We start from the raw sequence: 21,386 nt of genomic DNA, 5'->3' as shown, positions 1-21,386 counted from the left end.
TTACTATTATCGTTTTCAATTTTTCGTTTAGCATTATCATTTTTATTTAGGCCTAAAAATCGAAAAAAAATCGAAAACAATTTTCAAAAATCGGAGATTATCATTTTTGTTTTCATCCCTATTTACTTGTGTGGTCTAAAAAATTGTATGGTTTTTTTTGAACTTCCTTCTATGGTCCTTAAACGAATTTTCATTCCTTCTATGACCTTCCGTCCATTTTCAGCACTTAATGGTGTTAAGTATAGGGTAAAAAGACTATAATACCCTTGGCATGAAATTTTTTTCACAAAGTTTGGTTTGTTTCTTGTATAAATAAAATTTTTGAGCATATTGTGATGCTGTCCAAATATTTATTGTGATCCAAATATACACTGTTATAATGTCTAAATTTTCAATTTATTTGTTTATTACTATTACTCAAAATATAGAATAAACAAACCCAACTTTGCAAAAAAAATTGATGTTAGGGGCAGTATGATCTTTTTATCCTTCACTTAACATCATTAAATGCTGAAAATTGACGAAAGACCATAAAAAGAATGAAAGCTTATTTAAGAGCCACACAAGGAAGTTAAAAAAAGTCATACAAAAAAGAAGTATTTTTTAAAAAAAAATCATACAAGTAAGGCGTTGTTTAGATGCGAAAAAATTTTGGATTTCGCTACTGTAGCGCTTTCATTTGTTTGTGGCAAATATTATCTAATTATGGACTAACTAGGATCAAAAGATTCATCTCATGATTTACAGACAAACTGTGATATTAGTTTTTATTTTCGTGTATATTTAATGCTTCATGCATGTGCCGCAAAATTCGATGTGATGGAGAATTTTGAAAAGTTTTTGGCTTTTTGGGTGAAGCCTAAATCTCTCAAAAGAAAACGTCGTCCAATGAGCTCAGGTAATTTTTCAAAAAAAAAAGAGCTCAGGTCAGTAGTAGCCAGACTTGTGTCTCGTGTGACGTGTGTAGATCGACGGCGTGCGGTACCGGATCTCCACGAGGCACCAATCTTGACGCACGCTCCACCATCTAGACCTCCTCTGCTACTCTCTCCCCTGTTTGAGTGAGAGATCAGAATCACCAAGCAGAGCACGCGCCGCAACCTGACAGCGCTCGACAAGCGGCGCGGAGCCAGCCAAAGCCAACGGGCACCCGAACCAGACGCCTCCCCAGTCTCCACCTCGATCGCCATGGCGACGACGCCGCCGCCTCCGCCTGCTCCCGCCGCCGCGCACACGGTCTTCGTCTACGGGAGCCTGATGGCGGACGAGGTGGTCCGCACCATCCTCAAGCGCGTCCCGCCCGCCGCCCCGGCGCTCCTCCCGAACTAGTACGCCCGCCCGCCCGCCCCTCCCCTCTCTCCCTCGAACCTCCTCTCCACTTGCCCTCCGCCTTCCCCGTCTTGGTGGAGGCCCTCGCCCCTCGGTTCCCTGTGGGGGCGTCGCTTTCGTTTCCCCGCCGTCGTAGCCTGCTGATGCGCTGACGCCTGACGCCGTGCCCTGCCGATTATATTGCCTTTCTTTTTACCGGGGCGGGGCCGTTGGGCCAAGGTGACGACATGGGAGATGCCATCTCCACCTCCGTCACTCCGCCGGCTCCACCAGTAGATGAGTACTACCGTTCCTGCAAGTTGCCGATTCATGGATATTATTATATGCAGCCGCACGCCAACAGCGAGAGAGATCCATGATGTTTTTTTTTTTTTTTTTGTTGGCATCCTGCAAGTTCAGTTTTAACATGCTACGGTCATTTTTTGCAGCCACCGGTTCAACATCAAGGGCCGCATTTACCCGGCCATCCTGCCAGTTGAAAGCAAGAAAGTTGCTGGGATGGTCTGTTTGTTGGTTACTGTCACATAGGATAGGACTGTTCGAGATCAAGCCTCAAAAATTGCTCCTCTGGTTACTTTTTAAAATTGGTCAGTGCAGGTTATCACGGGTGTTACTGACGAAGAGCTCCAACTTCTGGATGCTTTTGAAGATGTGGAGTACACGAGGACAAGAGTTGAGATATCGTTGACTGTAAGTGCATCTGGCATCTGAGCCATTATGATATTATACATGCAAATATATGGTGATTGGTGAAGCAATGAAACCAACTCTACTAGTAATTCAGTTGTCTCTATACTGCCTAACCGATAAGATACAGTAGGATGAGTGTCGCTGTTTCGGCTTTAGTCTTCCCTAGAACAGTAACTACATTATCATCTCTTCAGGCACCATTCTTTTCAGTATGAGATGTGTCAGCTATCAGGTCAATTACGAATGTCTTGTTCTCTACAAACTATGCACGAATAATCATGCTTTCTCTCGTCTGTTCATCCTTGGAATGCCATCGTAGATAATTTTAACTAGAAAGCCATCGTTCATTGTGTTTGGTTCTTAGTTTATCCTGGAATAGTGCCCACTATTTGGAGTCTGTGATTTCTCATCTAGAGGTGTTTTGCACTGTAGGACTCTTTGGAGAAAATACTGGCTGACGCTTATGTATGGAGTGATGCAGAGGACCCCAATCTTTATGGCGAATGGGATTTTGAGGTGAGGAGCCTTGTTTCCTGCAATCCTGGGATGTGATTATTCTGGTTGTCTAATCCCCACACTTGATCCTTGTGAAATCTATCTATAATGTATCATCAAGCTATATATGCCGATAGGAGAACTGCAGCAACCTTAGGATCATATCAAAATGCGGAACTCTATCAGTTATTGCCATCCTCAGGATAAAAAATTCCCTTTCAGCCACACTCTGAACGTTTATTGATTTGTTCCAATATATAATATTGAAAACAGAGACCTAATTCTGAGAACTACTCTTTATCAATACCTACACCCATAGCCCAAAATGTGGTATGCACATATGTGGCTTTGTGCTTTCTAACTACAAAGATTACCTCTTGTCCACAGGAGTGGAAGAAACTGCATATGAAGGATTTCCTTGCGATGACAAATGGTTTCATGCATGAACTCGAACAGCCTGAATCGAAGACCAGGGTGGAGACCTACGAGTCATTCATGCAACAACAGGAACAGCCTGTGCCGGGGACCCAGGTTGAGGGTTGAGAGTTGCAATCTGCTGACTGCTGATCTACATCTAAGTCATTCTCCTGGAGGAATTGCATTGGCATTGGACTGTACCATCTGTAATAGGTCACCTATATGATTTGTGAAATAAGATCAGGATTATCCTATTATAATAATATAGTAATAGTTAAGTACACAAGTAAAATGCCCACCGAAATTTCTGTTGATTCTTTTTTTTTACAACAATTTCTGTTGCTTCCTTGTGTTATTGTTGACCCCATGGCTGGTCCTCAACTGTTGATGCATGGTCTCTCTATGATTTTTGAAATAAGATTGTGATGTTTATCCTATATATGATGCAATAGTTAAGTATATGTATATATCAAAAAAACTTTTCCTGAGATTTCTGTTGATTCTTCTGTCATCGTTGATCCCATGACAGTTAGTGAAATAAGCAGGCTGAGTAGAATAGTTAAGTACAGCAATAAAAATTTTCACTGAGACTGTTGATGAACCCTCTGGTGCCTGGTGCTGAACTGTTGATGCACTGACTTTAGCAGTAAGAGACAGACAGTAATTCAGAAGCAACCATATCTTACTAGCTTCCTTCTGGGAATGTCGGGTTCTTTTTAATTCAGCTGTATTCATTCTAAATAAGTTGTAGTTGCAAAGACTAGGCAGAGTGTTGACCAACTACAAATCAACAATCTAATACCATATCCAAAACTTTATTGATCAACTCTGACAAAGAACATGAGCGAACTGCAACCTTGGCCACACTGAAATTGAACAAGGAAAAAAATAGGGAGAAAATTATCTCAATTCCTCAGAAGATCGATTTGGGTCATCTGTTTATACAAGCACAAATAGGTTCGAGGAAACCATAATAATTTATACAAGCACAAATAGATTCGAGGAAAGCATAATTTATACGAGCATTAATCGGTTCGAGGAAAGCATAACTACCATAACTTTTTTTTTAAAAAAAAAACGATAGCTATCATAATTTATATCGCTTGGTGTTTACTGATCAGTAAATTGATCATTTTTCAAAGCCAAGTTCCTCGCGGTGCTCGAGCACACCGGCCATCCACGCGGCGTCTTGCAGGGTTGCCGGTTGCCGCAGCTCCACGTCGGCGCGCAGCGGATCGCGGAGGCCGGAGGTGAAGAAGGCGAGCCGCATCGGCTCGGTCACGCCGTCGCATCTGTCCACCAGCCCCAGGAACTCGTCCCGGTACTCCGCGACGGAGCCGGTGTGCCGCAGTTGGATGAGCTCGCGGAACGCGTTCTTGCGGCGCATCAGGGCGGCGAAGCGGCGGCGCACCGACTCGGCGAACTGCGGCCAGGTAGGGACGCCGTTGTTGCGCTCGTGCCCGTAGTACCAGATCTGAGCCGCGCCGGTCATGTGGAAGGCCGCGAGGCACACCTTGTCGCCTTCCTCGGTTCGCTGCAGGCGGAAGAACAGCTCGCAGCGGTGAAGCCATATGTCGGGGTCGTCCGTGCCGTCGTACTTTGGTAGACGCAGCTCGAGTACTCCGGGGAACGCAGCCTGCTTGTCAGCCTTGACGGCGTCGTGGAGGAGCTGTTGATCGAGCTTGACGGTGGAGAGCTCACGATCGACGGTCGTCAGCTTGGTCTCGAGCGATGTTAGCTTCTCGAGGACGTCGACGAGCAGTTCCTTGATATCGCTGACGCCGGAGTCCGCCATTGCCGGACGATGAGCAGTAAGCACTAGGGTTCGAGTCGGCGGCCCCCGGGTACGAGAAGCAACTGGATTTTAAGAGCCTGGGCCTTGTTTAGTTCACCCCGAAAACCAAAAAGTTTTCAAGATTTCTCGTCACATCGAATTTTGTGACACATGTATGAAACATTAAATATAGACGAAAACAAAAACTAATTACACAGTTTATCTGTAAATCATGAGACGAATCTTTTGATCCTAGTTAGTCCATGATTAGATAATATTTGTCATAAACAAACGAAAGTGCTACACTACCGAAAACTTTTCGCTTTTCGAAACTAAACAAGACCCTGGTCGCTTGAGTTTTTCAGCCAAACGAAGCCTGCGGACGCTCCCAGGTGACGCCCCACAGCACGCCGCGACCTATCCGCTCTTTTTATTATTTATTTATTTATTTATTATATTATTACTATAGCAAGGCGACGCTGCTGCTGATATCCGGGGCCCACAAATACGTCTGCAATAGTCATAGCAGGAAAGAAAAATCATGTCGACTGAACTTCCTCAGCAGTAATAAAGTGAAAATGTGTGTTCCTGTGAGCATCACATCAGCACAAAAATTCTTGCGTTCAATTCCCCTCATAGTACATGGTCAGAGAAGAAGTTTGAGATACGTGGACTGAAGCAACAGTCTTTACTACTACAAGCATGTGTATTTTTCCCTTCATAGTACAAGATCATCTTTCACCTAAGGTAAGCTTCGTTTCCCATCCTCTATACTACAATTCCTTCCAAGTGAGAAAACCTACACATATGAACAAAAACACTAGCAATCCAAGGAGCCATTTGCTCTCCCGGATGTAAAACTGGCGACACATCTACAAATATTCTGCACCTGCCATCCCTCAGGAGACGCCTAATTGTGATCCGGCATGTATGGACCGGCAAGTTAGGTCATTCAAACTGGTCATATGAACCAGTAGAAGGGTTACCAGAGTTCTGATCGCAGCGAGCCCGCCAAGCGTTCCCGCCGTCTGAGCTACTGCAGGCCTGGTTGGGGAGGATGTTGTTCCCCAGATCCCCATCCAAGCTCATCTGCTGCACTTCTTGAGGCGACAGGATCCTAATGCACTTCACACAGTTGACAAATTCCCTGCATTATAACAAAACAAGGGGTAAGACAGAATCAGAGCACATTTAGGATTGTTCATGTTTTGTTCATAACTCATCATATAATTATTGAGCATATCTCAAAATTGTCAGGCCCAGTTTCAAGAACATACATGTCCAGCAGTTTTACAAATTGATCATTATTACCAATTTTGTTGGTATTCCTATCTTAGAGACTCCCGAGAGCAAATAATTTTAAAAATATAATATTGAAGTACAAGAGAGCTGAACTTACTCCCAAGGGTCATCACCAAGAAGTAGGATGTCATCCTCGTGATCCTTGTAGACAAGTTTCCAGCCAATTCTCTGTCGTTCCTCAAGTTGCCCCTCCATACTAAACATGCGAGCCAGAGCATGCTTCAACTCATCATATCCATTGAACTGACTAATGTCAATGGACCGACCTACAGCTCCGCGTTTATACACCTACAAAAAAAATTATAGGTTAAGCAGAAGAAACATATATGAAACTGAAAGCAGCATATGCTTCATTTCATAACAGTTAAAGCATGAATACTATTATGTTTACCCAAAGTGAAAGATAAAGCTATAGGTTAAAGAAACAGAAAAGTGCCAACCTTGGTAAATGTCCTCATCCTCTTTAGGGGAGGAGCAGGAGGCCAAGAAGTTCTGTTCACGAAACCGCCATCATTCATACCAGAGTCAATTGAATTGAATGCCATATCTGATGCGCCAAATGACTGTGAAACCATGGATGACGATATTTCCTGCTGACCATCCTTTGGGATCCTGTAGTTACCATCAATATCTGCTGAAATGTGATTCTGATACTTGGAAGCATCAATTCCATTCGATAAGAAGCCATCCGCTCCCATGGGAAAGCCCAGCTGACCATCACCATTTATTCCAAACAGTGTGTTATTACTGGGATCAGCACCATGAATATCAGTCTCAGGAGCCACATCTTTGAACATCTGCTGCTGATTGAAGTTAGACATGGGGAAACCATGATGTAGAAGTCCATCTGCTTGGGAAAGCCACACTGAAGTTGCTGATGAAGCTGTTTCCAGATAGTCCGTCGGGGGTGCATTGTTAGCCAAATTTTGAGGTACAGGCCCTGTATTTGGTAGCTTTGAAGCCATTACACTTTGCTTGACATTAGAATTCAACTTTGGCAATTCTTTGATTGATCTTGGTGTCGCCGTGACAGCTTCCAGGGAGCTTGGGATTGACATAGGAGCAGTAGACTGAGGCAGCTTCTCATAGTTGATCACGCTGCATTGTTGGTTTCTCCCGAGGACTGGTTGCAGAAGGTGATTACCATTAGCTGTTGAAGGTGATGTTGAGCAGGAAGGGATTTCATCGGTAAGTACAGAATGTGTGGCACCAGTTGCCATCAAAGGACTTCCCACAGCTGAAATGGCGTTGACTGATGTAGTTGGAGGAATGGCAGTATGTGATGTGTCAGTGAACCCAACATGCTTCTGTGGAAGCTTCTGCTGTGACTCTTGTTGCCCGGTTGGTGGTGGTGGCGTTGCCTGTGATGGAACTTTGGTACTTTGTTGAGTCATTATTTGTTGCTGGGAAAGTGATTGAGAATTTGACAGCTGCTGCTGCATATCAATAATCAACTTTTGCTGCTCTTGGATTAGAGGTAATTGTGCAAGAGTAACACCTGGTTGTGATAGCAACGACTGGTGCTGCTGTTGCAATTTTTGTAGCAGTTGCAGTTGAAGCTGCTGATCAGACAGTTGCAGCTGATGTGGTGCCAGATTTGGCACTTGCGCAGCCATCTTATTTAACTGTTGCTGATTTTGCTGCTGTTGCTGCAATTGTTGTTGCTGAAGTAAAAGTTGCTGCTGTTGATGCACCAACTTTTGTTGTTGATGTTGCTGTTGCTGCTGATGGGGCAGGAGCAGCGACTGGCTGGCAGCTGGCTGCAGATTTTGAGTCATGGATGGTGGTTGCTGCTGCTGCTGCATTTGATTTTGGATAAGGACCTGCGCCTGGACAAGATTGGTTTGAGATTGGCTCAATGGAAGTAGTTGGTTCATGGACTGTTGTTGCCTCTGCAGACTGCTTGGGTCTTGAGTCTGTTCTTGCTGTTTGGTGCCCACACCAAGCTGATTCAGCGGAAGTGATGCCTTTGACAACTCATTGACCGGCTGCATTTGCTGAGGAAGTTTGGGAGAACTAAACTGAATGCTGTTCTGTTGCAGAATCTGGTTCTGCATGTTTAACTGCCTTGAGAGATCAGCCGCGCCAAGATTTTGCATGTTGGGGTTGCTTAGTGATCGTAGGTACTCGGACTGCATCGCCGAGTTTCCAAACGAGGAGTTCTGCTGCATATTCATGTTCATCCACTGAACCAAGCTCAGACCAGGCATTACGGTGTTCTGTGTCTGTGGATCCTTTATGCATATCTCCTCACCAAGCCATGGCATTGCCCTCTTTAAGAGATTCTCCATTTCTGAGGACTCGTCATCTGCAAGTACGTAGCAGAGATCATTTAATACATCCATGCTACACATTGAAAAAGCACTTTTATATCAGGGTTCAAACTACTTTAAACTTAAACTCACAAAATATATACAGAATTCATTAACTGGTTATCTATAATCAAAAGAATATTACTAAGCATCTTCACTAGTGTAGTTTGAGGAATAGCATCCCTGACCTACCAAACTATCGAAAAAAAAGTCATGCCGTGTAACTATTGCTAATGTAAACACCAAAACATACCTAATTGTCTGGGACGTTTTGAACCAAAAAATGGTGGAGGGCATATGAAAAATGGAGCAGCAACTGGTTCGATTTCCCAGATTGAGACCCTGTTACGCCTTTCGCCTGCTGCAGACTCATCCCAGCCAACCTATTGAAAAAATACAATCTCCTTAGGTCACAAAAGAATATCTATATCAGCAACATAAAAGGGGAAAAGGGTAGTGCCCCAGGATGCAACGAAATTAACTAGAAAACCAACCTGTAAGTTGCGCCATTGTGAGTTTTTCCATCTTACTGGATCTAGATCACTTATGCCAGTTATTGTACCCATGTACCTGCAAAATAACAACAAATAGGAATATGAGAAAAAAAGGAGAAAGAAAGTCTATTCAGAACATGACATTTTTGTCAAAACAGCTTAATTTGGTTTCTAGTTATAATATGGAAGTGCAAACAAAACCCATTATGTTTGTTAGAAAGAGAAATGCAAAACAACAATCAAGACACTCGAAGCAGGGAAAAAAGTAAAGTGGGATACAGTATACCTTCTTGTGCCTAACTCTTCAGTCTCAAACATCATCCGAAAGCGCATTCCTAAAGATATTTGATTACCATAGAGTGCCTTCTGATACTTAGCAAATGGTACGACAAACTCTGTAGGACTGGCCCTGAAAATAAAAGCTTTCAATTTGAGATTTTGATGGCTGCTAACATTGACTAGAAGTAGCAAACATTAGACATTAAGTCACAACTCACTGCAGACCTAGGATTGTAAAATATGGTGAATGGACTATTGTTAGCAGCGGCATGAGCTGCAGCAGCAAGAATTCCTATATGCATGCTGTCACTTGAAAGGACAGATGATGATATGTTAGTTGGCTGTCTATTAGCACGCCTGATTCCAAGTAGAAGTTGCTGCCTTTCATCCCTAAAAACATATACAACAAAAAACACAGAATGAGGAATAGTCCAACCATGAAGATCAGAAAAAAGGAGCTACCTCTCATGAGCTTTTTTAGAGAAAAATTCAAAGGCATAGATTCAGAAGCTGTGATGTACAGCTGTACCTAACAAAAATGACAGAATCACCAGCAAATAATCTCTTTCCGCTCACAAAAAGACTCCAGCCAGTGGTAAGCAGATGTCTTTTTGGCTGACCTGTTCGTTCCAAAAGATGGGGATGGTCAAACATCCTACAAAGTTTTTATGTGCACGAAAAAGATAGAACCATGAAAAAAACATGTGAAAATTTAAAAAAAAAACAGTGCACATGAGCTATACAATGCACAACTGTATTGAAGACAATAAAACAGAAATTTACATGTAAATATCCATTATGCCACTGATACTAAATTTTTCAGCCAAAAAGGTTTCCATGGTGCTGCATCTTTTACCTCGATATATGTGGCGGAATGTCCATACATTATCATGTAAATCTCTTGCTTGGATCTCTTGAGCGGGTGGTTGCATGGAGAAATCCTACAGAAGGATGTGAATACATTTAGCTGCAATAACGGATAAAATGCTCAAAATCATGTTGACTCAAGTCTTCACATACAAGGGGTGGAAATATCTTCTCAGCTGCTCGACGAGGAACGGAGAAGCCTCCATGAGTGCTTGTGTCACTTGCAGTTAGTGTCTTACAGAAGAACTCTGTTTGAGGCCTGGGTTGTTTCAGCGCTAGTTCTGATAGTTGCAGCGCCTCCTTTCCATACTGATCACCATTAACAATCAATTTAATACAAAGACTTGTGTTAAAATAACGAAATGAAGGAAAAACTTATGGCAAACCAGGAGTGGCAGTGGATACATACTGAAGTAACTGGCAGGAGAGTCATTTGCGCATACACTTCATCTGTTTCTGGATCCGCCTACGAAAGCCCCAGAACAAATACTTTTAGTATAAATGAATAAATGATCAAATAGAAGACAATTAATTGGGGGCACAGCAGAATATTACATGTAAAGTGACATTATGCAGAAGGCAAATCAGCTTTGACGGAAGATTTGGGTAGCTTGGAACATGTCCATCAACATCCTTTTGCATAGAAGCTGCAACCTACAGTAAGAGCCAACTTTAAATCTCATACTCCAACTTAAAGGCAGCCTAAGAAAAACAAAACAGAATGAAAAAAAAAAACTTTTTATGAAGAATACAGATATAAATTCCCAAAGTATCGTGAGCCATCAAAACCGAAACCAAAAAAATAAAATAAAGAGGCTACTAACTGAAGTCGTACAGAATAAACTAATATCTACTGTGTAAATCGGGTTGAAAAATCCATGAACTATACAGTGTAAAACTAATATCTACTGTAGAAGCCACATGAGAAAGTTGTGACGGAAAGTCGTTGGGATTTGACAGCACATGACACAAGTAGATACATTGCATCAAAGAGCTATTATAGCCACCATGTGCGATGAAACCACCAGCCAATCATAACTGAAAAGGTTCCATTTCCTTTCATCGAGCAAAAAAGAAAGGAAAAGCCAAAATTGGACACCTCCCAGTACTCGCATTCAGACGATGAATCTCTTACAAATCCGAACATGTGATCATCCCATCCCCTAAACTTGCTCAAAACAAGCTTCTTTGTTGCCAAACCCTGAAATCTGTGACAGAGGTTACTGAAAGCAACACCTATAAAATTCCATCGTTCTTGGTTCCTTCATCCACCAAATAGCAAGCAAGGGAATGGTGCAGCACACCAGAAACCCATAAAAAGAGTGGGGGTAGTAGGCCCATTACTCCCAACCGCTTTGGCCATAAGCCAAAAAATCGGCAGTAGACAAAAGCAAAATATACTACCAACCAACTGAACAAACATTACAAGCACCACATATCTTCTCTTTTTTGCGGCAGCATGTCCATACTTCAACGAATCCTATTTCGAATGTAATAACAATCTTATTTCTTTCATTTCAAAAAAAAAAAAAAACCAACCTTACACGGCAAAAAGCAAATAGTCGGGTCTGCTAAAGTACAGAACAAATATGCTTTGAAAAGTCAAACTAAATGAAACATTCCGAGAAATGAATACGTACAATATATGATACAGAATTGTAGTACTTTTTTGTTGTAAAAATATATACACTAAAATAATGATGAGCACTATAAACAGCGTTAGATCCCATCAACTTGACAGCACCACTCACAAATGGAGAACAGCAAATCAAGTCACGTCCCTGAGACTTTTACTAGCAATTAAAATTCGACAGAAACCAATCCTCGCCTGTCATCTGTCAAGACCCCAGAGGGCCAGTCATTTAGATAAAATATGCAAAATTGCCAACTAGAAAGCATTTTAAAAGGCTGTGGCACATGAACAAGTCAGACCATATGCTTCAAAAAAAAACTCTTAAAAATATCGCAAAAAAGTGGGGCAGCCAAGGAGCCATGACTGATGAATCACAGCACGGGGTACGCTTCAGAGAAAGGGGTTCACCTGCTCGCTGTGGCCTTGGGGGAAGTAGACGACGAGGCTGCCCGCCGGCGGCAGCGACACCAGAGGCCCCGCGCAGGCGTGCCAGAGCTCCGAGTTGATCGGCGGCGCCTTCTTCTCCCCTGCAAACACACGGCCAACCGAACCAACGGCATCATTAGCAATAACAAAAGAAAAAAGGAGCTACTTTTTTCCCCCTAATTCCGCCGGAGGCACGGAGACCGCCATGGCTGCCGTTGCAGCTCGCGCTTGCGCATGCCCCCTTAAGGATCAACGCGTGACAAAGAAAGAAAGAACTACTACTAGTCCAGAACTCTCGTAGCTCGCCGAGCTCCGGGGTTTCTGAGACACGGAGGGACATAAATGCAGAATAATCATGCGCTTTTCCACGCCGGTGGCCGGCGACGATCGCGACGCACCGCAAATGTCCCGAAAACACATAAGCCCCCAATACACGCCCAAGAATGCATTGGAAAAATCGCAGCCAGAAGTCCAGAAGGGAGAAAAAAAAGGCGCTTTCCAATTCCACCAGGCAAAATAGCTCGAGAAAGCAAGGAGCAGAGAACGAAAGGCAAGATGGCACTATTCCATTCCATTCCCGCCAGACCGCCATTAGCAGTCACTCCATACCTTCGCATCCGCTGGGCGCCGTTGCCGCCGCCGGGACAGCAGGCGCCGGTGGCGCGGCGGAGCTCGCCGGCATCGGCTGAGGCGGTGGCGCCTGCTGCTGCTGCTGGTGCTGCTTGATCATCTCCGCGTCCCGGACCGCCGCCAAGACAACCAAACGCTCGTTTCGCTCGCCGGCGAGGGATGGAGAGAGAGAGAGAGAGCTTGGTTAGCTAGCGGGCCCCACGCATGGCCGGCGCCGGAGGAGCCGAGCAGGCCCGCTCGTCCGTCCCACACGGCCGGCCGCGCGTGCGCGTGTCCCCTCCGACACGGGAGGGACAGGGGAGCAGGCGAGGCGGGGGAGGAAGCGAGCACAAGAAGGCAGAGAGCGGGCAGAGGGAAGCAGGCAAGGCAGGGAGGCCAACACACGATTACACGCACGGAGACCAAAGGCTTGTTTGTCTAGACCACCACCACACCAGGGCTTCTAGCTTCTAGCTAGCTAGAGAGAGAAAAAGAGGGAAAGGGGAGGGGAGGGTGGCGTGGGCATGCGTGTAGTAGGGGAGCTGTGCCTTCCTGTGCGTGCTGCGCTGGGTGCGGTGCTGCGGTGTGGTCCTTCCGCTCCTCTCCTCTGCTTCTGCCGCCTCGGGCTCGGGGAAGTAAAAGTTTTTCTTGAGGTGAGAGGAGAGACGGCGGAGGCACGGAGGTCAGGTCAGGCAGCTGCGTCGCTTTCTCTCCCTCTCCTCTGTTTCTTCCCGGTTTTTTATCCTCCCGTTTTGGTCTCTATGCTTCCCCCGTGTGGGCCCTTCTGGGTTTTTCTTTTCTTTTCAACCAAAAATTTAAAAAAAATTAAGATTCTTTGTAACATCAAATCTTGCGACATATGCATAAAGCATTAAATATAGATAAAAAAAATTTAATTAGACAGCTTACCTATAAATCGTAAGATAAATCTTTTAAGCCTACCTAGAGCAAGTATTATAGTAGGTTGTAAGCCGGCTAAATGCTGAGGTGGAGGAGAAAAGAAAGAAGAGATATGAGAAGTAGGCTGTAACCTTAGGTCACTCATAATGCAGACTTTATCGTAGCGTCTAAAATTATTTATTATCTTAAACAATATGGATTTAGAGTCTAAATAAGACTTGGAGTCTTATTTTTTCTACCTCTTTCTTCAATAAATATGTTGTCACGTCAGCAAAATACCATAAATAATATGTAATTAATTGTTTTGGACTCTGTGATAGAGTCTTGCATTGTGAGTGCTCTTACATCCAGCTTAGATACAGGAACCAAGAAACTTTATGAGAGAGATAAGTGGGTCATATATTAATACAGTGAATAACTAACTATTGTATGGATGGATTGAGAGAAGGCCGCAAGAAATCTTACAGCTAGCAAGTGCTCTTAGTCCATGATTGAACCATAATTGTCAAACAAAAACGAAATTACTATAGTACCAAAAACCAAAAAAAAATCGAAACTAAACAAGGCCTTAGTTCACTAATTTTTTTGTATTTAACTATTATAGCACTTTCGTTTGTATTTAGTAATTAGTATTGTTTAATTATAGACTAATTAAGTTTAAAGAATTTGTCTCATAAATTATCGATAAACTATATAATTAACTTTTTTATCTATATTTAATGTTTATATGCACGTTTAAAAATTTGACGTGATGAAAAAAAATTAAAACTAAACAAGGCCACACTTTGTGTGGGGTTCGTTATTTTTTCTCCCTCCCGTTCTTGGTCACTTGAGATAGGAAAGGAGCAGTTTGAATGGAATTTTCTGGGCAAATGTTCTTCATACTTTTCCGAAGCCACGAAATTTTCATGGAAGGCCGTCGATGTTTGAAACCATCGAGAAAAGCTTTCAAAAACCATAGTTCTCTGGTCGCTCCACGATCAAGGTCGAGACGTATTTGGTGTGGCTTCATGCCTCCTAGTGCTGCGAGGCCGGACGTGGAGCTAGTTTTTGGCGCTCCAGCTCCACGGGAAGCCATAGACGCACGCTCCTGGTGTGACTATGCATGCTCTGGTACTCAAACTGCACGCGAAGTCATAAGAAACTTTACCCTTTAGATGAGAGAATCGATCCAATGCTAGTTGCAGAGTAAGCAAGACGTCGGTGAGCCAACGACGATGGATGGTAATACGATGGAATTGGTGGTGACTCTACTGAAATGTTGACCTTGTAATGATACAATGTGTATGAATTGCGTGGTGGCACTATCGGCCATGTGCAAAATTGGTCATGTACGGCGTACTCCAGAAAACAAAGAATGACGTTAACTGGGGACACGTGACAATTAACAAGGAAATGGGTGCGGGAATACCGTATAGTGACATCATAGTATAGGTTACATCCAAATTGTTAGATGGTTACACCACGCACACTCTAGGACTAGTGTTCCAAGGACATCTAATATAGAAGAGGTGGGTGCTTTGAGAAATCAATTAGTTTTCTACGTTCATGATCACTCTCTATTTGCATCATCGTCACTCTCTATACCGGTACCAGAGCATAGATATAAAGATACTATTTGTGGGGCTGGATAAAAAGCTCATAGTTCGCAAAGCTTTTGTGTCTCTCACTATTGGAGTACTGACTCGCACATTAACTAAATGAGCCAAGCATTTCATAGTCTAATAATATAAATCAACAATAATTAGATTTGGAGTTATTTTGTTTGCACAAGATTGAAGTATATATCCGTTGTTCTTATTTGTTTTTCTTTTTGTCAAAATGTTTTGTATGGAAATAATAACTACTAGCTACTGATTTATGTGTCGATTAATAAAAATGTTAAATCACGAACCAATAAACCAAACAAGAAATGAGCCAAGCCAAGCTACTAGAGTTTTAGCTCATTTTCTTAACGAGCCAAGTGTAACATTCCAAAAATTCACATTCAAAAAAATCATTCGCATTAAAAATTATTTTCAAAATATATTTTAAAAACTATAAAATAATTTGAGCTCTATAGTATCTCCATCTAATCCATCCATATTTTTCGCGCACAAATAATAGCGAGTACCAGCAAGCTTACATGCAAAAAAACATAGCAGTGCACCTACACGAATATATATCTCATGCATGCATGCAGGACGAGCATGCACCGTCCATTTGCATGCACCTGCATGCAAGGACACGGTGATTAGGCACCGTCCATTTGCATGTATCATGCATGCAAATTAGGCACCGACCATGCGCTACAGTAGCATTTTTAATGGCACGCAGCTGAGCGCTTTGCCCTATAAAAAGCCAGCCTCGGGTGCTCACTCTCAACACCCAAGAAGCACGTTCACTCACTCGCTCACTCACTCTCACTTCGCGTATACCGTATACGGCCATACGCACAAGCCGAGCTCGACTGTCGTCGCAAGACGAGGTGAGCAGCTCATGAGCATCTCCTTGCTCTTCTCTGTCTTTCTGTAGTATTTTTTTCTGTATTTCTCCTTATATTTGTCTGTACCGATTTACTGCCAAGAACTCCACGAATAGAACCATGACATACAGAAGAGCTCTAATGACTCCTGCTAATTTCTCTCTAACCATGCATGCGTGGGCCATAAACATTAACTTCACCAAATAGTACATGCATGCATGCACTACCAGCCAAGCAAATGTCCACGTGAAGCATCCATTCCTTAATCATCGTTAGCCTTTTTCGCATGATTAAATTCCGGTCATTTCACAAATGCCACATGCTAACTCTGATTTTAATAATTCTTTTTTTCTAAATTCATCTAAAATCATGATCTACCTCCCATATTAATTTCATGATTTTTGGAGCTCATTTGAATTTATATGATTATTTATCTGTGCTTGTTATCTGTGTCGGTCGTCGCGTATTTTAGTTGACGGAGTGAACGAGTCGGAAAACGAGAACGTTGGAGACGAGTACCGCGAGTTTGACGCCGAGGACCCGGACTGTCAGCAGGAGTTTGCCGAGGACGCCGACGGAGGCAAGTCCAACTGATCCCCTTTGATGCATATTGATCCTATTTTTAAACACAACCCGTAGAAGCCGTTTCAAATATTGCATGTACGATATATATACGAAGTATTTTCGCTGCTTAGTTAAAACCTGTTGAATAGCCATCTTTGAATTGATATTACCCGGTAATTGTCTTGTTCGAACCTAGGAACAAATAATATGCTACGACAGAAATATCATTATTTAATATGCTTAAGACTTGTTACTCATCCTGGATACTCATCGCTATATTTTCTCAAATATAATGATTTTAAAAGTAAAAGGTGTGAGTGGTGAAAATAAATTGTGGGTATTATGAAAGGGTTAATGAACAAGTTATAGATGTGATTACTATGGAGATGGGGCGGATGAGATCTCTTTTGGAGATGCTCTGGTGTTGTGGCTTATACCTTGCGGGGTTAAGCGTGAAGATATCCGTCTTGTCTCGATTAAGGACTGAGTTGATGATTCATCTTGCCTAACTCATTTATCGTACAACCACTCGCCTTGCATGGGAAAGGCTTAGTCTAAATCCCTCTAGTTAGTATGGCAATCACCTGGAGGCAGATGTGCAACGGGACACTAAGTGATGTATGTGAAATTATGGAAATATATGAAAAGAGCTTTGTGAATTATTGTGGTATCATGAGAGGTGGCCTTAGTGTTCCCGTGGTGAGCGCCATTACTTAGCTATGGAGGGTAATGACTTTGATGGATCTGTGCTTGCACGACGGTGTAAGTTATGGTATCCTACTTGTGGGAAAAGTGTACAACCTCTGCAGAGTGTAAATCTATCTGGATAGCCGTGTCCGCGGTCTCGGACGGGTTATGGTTTGGTTTCAACAACTAGATGGGTTGGGATGAGTGAAAACATGAGAGTGAGTGTGATTTTGGAAATAAATGGTTGACTGCCATTGTGTTGTGGGAACAAGGGTTCAACAACACTTAAAATTGTAATCAAACCCCCATTTTCAGAAATACTATCATATGTGGAAAAAGAGTTCTTTTACAACAGTACTTGTGAAATGAAACCTTGCATGTGTAAAAAGATAGCTTTATGCAAATAAAACTAAGTCTCATCCTTGATTTATCCATATGCATATATATTGTTATCCCCTTCCATAGGGTAAGGTTGGATTTGCTGAGTACTTTGTACTCACCCTTGCTTTATTAAACACAGGAAGATCCGGACTTCGATCCCAAAGTGGCGTTCGAGTAAGGTCGTGTCTGCACCCAACTAAGCCTGTGACATTGGGACTCGTCAGATGTTCGGTTGTGATATCGTTTGTTTCTGGGTCCTTTGGACCTATGTTGTATTTTGGTGTCTTATTATTATAGCGTGCATTCATTATCCACGCTTATCGAGACTACTGCGCTGAAACTTATCTGATGTAATAAATGTGTTACTAGCCTCCTGGGACTAGTATTGTATTACATTTGAGTTCCTGGTTTACCAGGGGTGCTTCACCAAGCTAGCTAGCTGGTTGTTCAATGCTGAAAAAATTGGACCTAGATGATGCAACCTTATTATCGGATAACCAGCAGTTAGTCCATTTCTTAAATGGAGCAGATCACTCCAACCCCCCAGATTGGAGAATAAAACTATATGCGTAAATGACCAGTTCTCTCTTGGCAGACACAAGCTCTTCCATCCGTAAGTTTGTTCTAATCCATAACATGTACAAGAGTGCTCATTACTTGAGGTATAACAACTTCTTGCTGTTAATCAATGAATAAAGTTTTTGTAAAAAAAAAAGAGCCATAGCGAAGAGAGCTATCTCGTTGTCTGGCCCAAATTATTCGGCTATTTGAAAAAAATATTGCTATCTTAGTATATGGCTAGATCTATGTGCGAAATTAAGTTTTACTACAGCTCGGTTCGCTTGTCTAATAAGCCGTACTTTTCTAACAGCCAGCGGAGTTTTTCTCTCAAAATAAATCTGCAAATAGTATTTTCAGCTACGGCTTTTCCAGATAAGCAAACATAATACTGATTGCTCTATTTAAGCGGGTGCTTTGACCCATAAGTGAAAACAAATAAAAACTAGCCTCCGAACTCCTATGTTCAGAGATGGATTCTTTTTTAAAGCCAAAAGTTGAAACAAAAATGTGACCAATTTAGAAGAAATCGTGCAGTTTTCCGTTAAGGCCTTGTCAGTGGCAAATTTTTTTGTTTTAGGTATTGTAGCACTTTCGTTTGTATTTAATAAATATTGTTTAATTATGAACTAATTAATCTTAAAAGATTTGTCTCACAAATTAGAGGCAAATTATGTAATTAGTTTTTTCGTCTATATTTAGAGGTTGTTTGGATTGTTGCCAAACCGTATCACACTACATTTGTGGCGGCCATAACCTATGACGGTCAAATTGGACGCCATACTTGTCACAACCGCAACACATTTATTACACGCTAGAAGACAAAGTGTTAGAAGTAAGCGACAAAAGACAATGTACCGTGGCTGCCTCAATGTATACACCATCCAAACAGCAGCCAGCTACCGTGGCGGCCACAAGCGTGGTGTGGCTAGTGATGGCGTCAAACCAAACAATTTCTTAATGCTCCATACATGTATCGTAAGATTCGATGTGACAGAGACTCTTGATTTTTTTCAGTATTTTTTGGAACTACTTGAAGGGAAAAATTTCGTAACATTATAGCACTTTCGTTTGTTTGTGGTAATTATTGTCCAACCATAGACTAACTAGGCTCAAAAGATTCGTCTCGTAAATTCTGATCAAACTGTGCAATTAGTTTTTATTTTCGTTTATATTTAATACTTCATGTATGTGTCTAAAGATTTGATGTAACGAGGAATCTTAAAAAATTTTGAGTTTTGAGGTGGAAGTAAATAAGGCCTAAAAGGAAAATAGACATACATGTTCAAGCTTGGTAGTTGAGTGTGTGGCACACAGTATTTTCCATCCTCCGAACTCTAATATTGCAATTGCAAGCGCTGCAACTTGGTTCATCTTCACGGGGTGGTGGTTGACCCCAAGGTTTTCCTTTTAGGCTTTGTTTAGTTTTCAAAATTATAAAACTTTTTGGAAACTAAACAAGTCCTAACTTTCCAAATCGTGAAGTTAAAAGTGAACTGAGCTTTTTACTCGTTCGATTCACACTCAAACGACAATATTTACTGGTGCAAAAGCACAAACAAACAACAATATAAATACGTGCTTGCGATGCCAAACAAGAAGCACCTCCAAACTCACCCGTGCTGGTAGTATAATCACCGCCGCTAATATTGACCATGCCGCGGAAGCTTCATCTCTCATCAACTGGTTGGACCAGATGAGTTGGCTGGTTAGGTGGGGCCGTGGGGGGACCTGCCTGCCGTGACTGTGATGCCGTTATTTAGGGCACTCCCAGTACTACTAAATATAATTTCTATAATTATTAATTTTTATAAACACTATATATAAAACTATAGTTCCAATGAATAGTTTTTATAAAATATTTTTTTAACCAATTACATTTATTCTCTCCTCATTCTCAGCTAATCATATCACTTCATGTTTTGTATTCTGTGTAGACATAGTTTCTAACTTAGACCCAGACCCAGACCCAGTTTCTATGATTTTTCTCTCTCCTTTCAATAACTCTTTTGCCACATCAGCAAAATACTTAGGTGGCACTACAATTAATGTCTATAGAAACCACCATGGTTTCTGTAGTGAGAGTGCCCTTAGTTCTCAAAAATTTTTGTAAAATTTTTTAGATTTTCCGTCACATCAAATTTAGTGGCACATGCATAAAACATTAAATATAGATAAAAAATAACTAATTGCATAGTTTATCTGTAATTTACGAGACGAATCTTTTAAACGTAGTTAGTCCATGATTGGACAATATTTGTCAAATACAAACGAAGTGCTACAGTGTTTATTTTGCAACAAAATTTAAAACTAGTTGGTGAATTTTTTTTAGGTTTCGGCTACTGTAGCACTTTCGTTTGTATTTGATAATTACTATTCAATCATGGACTAACTAAACTCAAAAGACTAGTATTGTAAATTACAGACAAATTGTGCAATTAGTTATTTTTTATTTATATTTAATGCTCAATGCATACTTCTAATGATTCAATTTGACGAGGAATTTTGAAAAATTTTGGTAATTTTGGAAACTAAACAAGGCCTTAGTAGGACTAGTAATAATAACACAAAGAAATACTCCAAGTAAAACTGCATGCCCTAAATACTCCAAGTCATAGGTAGTAAAAGGTACGGTGTATCGTTATTGTGAAAGGAAAATATTGATGATAAGTATTACAGAAAAAGTAACTAGAAGACTAAACAAAGTAAACTTTTGCTTCCTCCATAAAGTAATAAACTTGACAAGTTGAGAGTTGAGACGATACACACTCCGTGTTATCTGCAGCTTGCCTTATCGCAATAGTCTATTTAGCAAACTTTGGTCACAATTTAAAACTAGCGCGTTTTGTTCTTTATACTAGGGCTTGTTTAGGCCTTGTTTATTTCCACCCAAAATTCAAGAACTTTTCAAAATCCCCATCACATCGAATCTTTAGACACATGCATGAAGTATTAAATATAAACGAAAATAAAAATTAATTGCACAGTTTGGTCGAAATTTATGAGACGAATCTTTTGAGCCTTGTTAGTCCATGATTGGACAATAATTACTCCAAACAAACGAAAGCACTACAATGTCGCGAAAAAATTTCGGAAAGAAACTAAACAAAGCCTTAGTTTCAAAATATTTTGAGAAATTGGCACTATAGCACTTTCGTTTGTATATGACAAATGTTGTCCAATCATAGACTAACTAGGCTTAAAA

General features: G+C 41.6%; 2 protein-coding genes across 2 annotated transcripts; one reads left to right on the top strand and one right to left on the bottom strand.

The window, feature by feature from the left end:
* On the top strand, nt 1,068–3,370 carry LOC8063841 (AIG2-like protein D). Its single transcript, XM_002438921.2, has 5 exons — nt 1,068–1,328; nt 1,758–1,830; nt 1,927–2,019; nt 2,452–2,535; nt 2,902–3,370. The coding sequence occupies exons 1-5, from the start codon at nt 1,189–1,191 to the stop codon at nt 3,055–3,057; spliced, it is 546 nt and encodes a 181-aa protein (XP_002438966.1). The 5' UTR covers nt 1,068–1,188; the 3' UTR covers nt 3,058–3,370.
* LOC8063839 (auxin response factor 19) lies at nt 5,248–13,245 on the bottom strand. Its single transcript, XM_002437500.2, has 14 exons — nt 12,628–13,245; nt 12,001–12,119; nt 10,515–10,613; nt 10,369–10,425; nt 10,113–10,268; nt 9,949–10,033; nt 9,622–9,712; nt 9,318–9,482; nt 9,100–9,222; nt 8,814–8,889; nt 8,573–8,702; nt 6,448–8,315; nt 6,105–6,295; nt 5,248–5,852 (listed from the first exon to the last, which is right to left on the bottom strand). The coding sequence occupies exons 1-14, from the start codon at nt 12,746–12,748 to the stop codon at nt 5,654–5,656; spliced, it is 3,480 nt and encodes a 1,159-aa protein (XP_002437545.2). The 5' UTR covers nt 12,749–13,245; the 3' UTR covers nt 5,248–5,653.

Source organism: Sorghum bicolor, chromosome 10 (assembly GCF_000003195.3).
Source record: "Sorghum bicolor cultivar BTx623 chromosome 10, Sorghum_bicolor_NCBIv3, whole genome shotgun sequence".
Classification (NCBI taxonomy): domain Eukaryota; kingdom Viridiplantae; phylum Streptophyta; class Magnoliopsida; order Poales; family Poaceae; genus Sorghum; species Sorghum bicolor.
The sequence above is the reverse complement of the archived record's forward strand: the minus strand, read 5'-3'. Positions and strand labels throughout refer to the sequence as shown.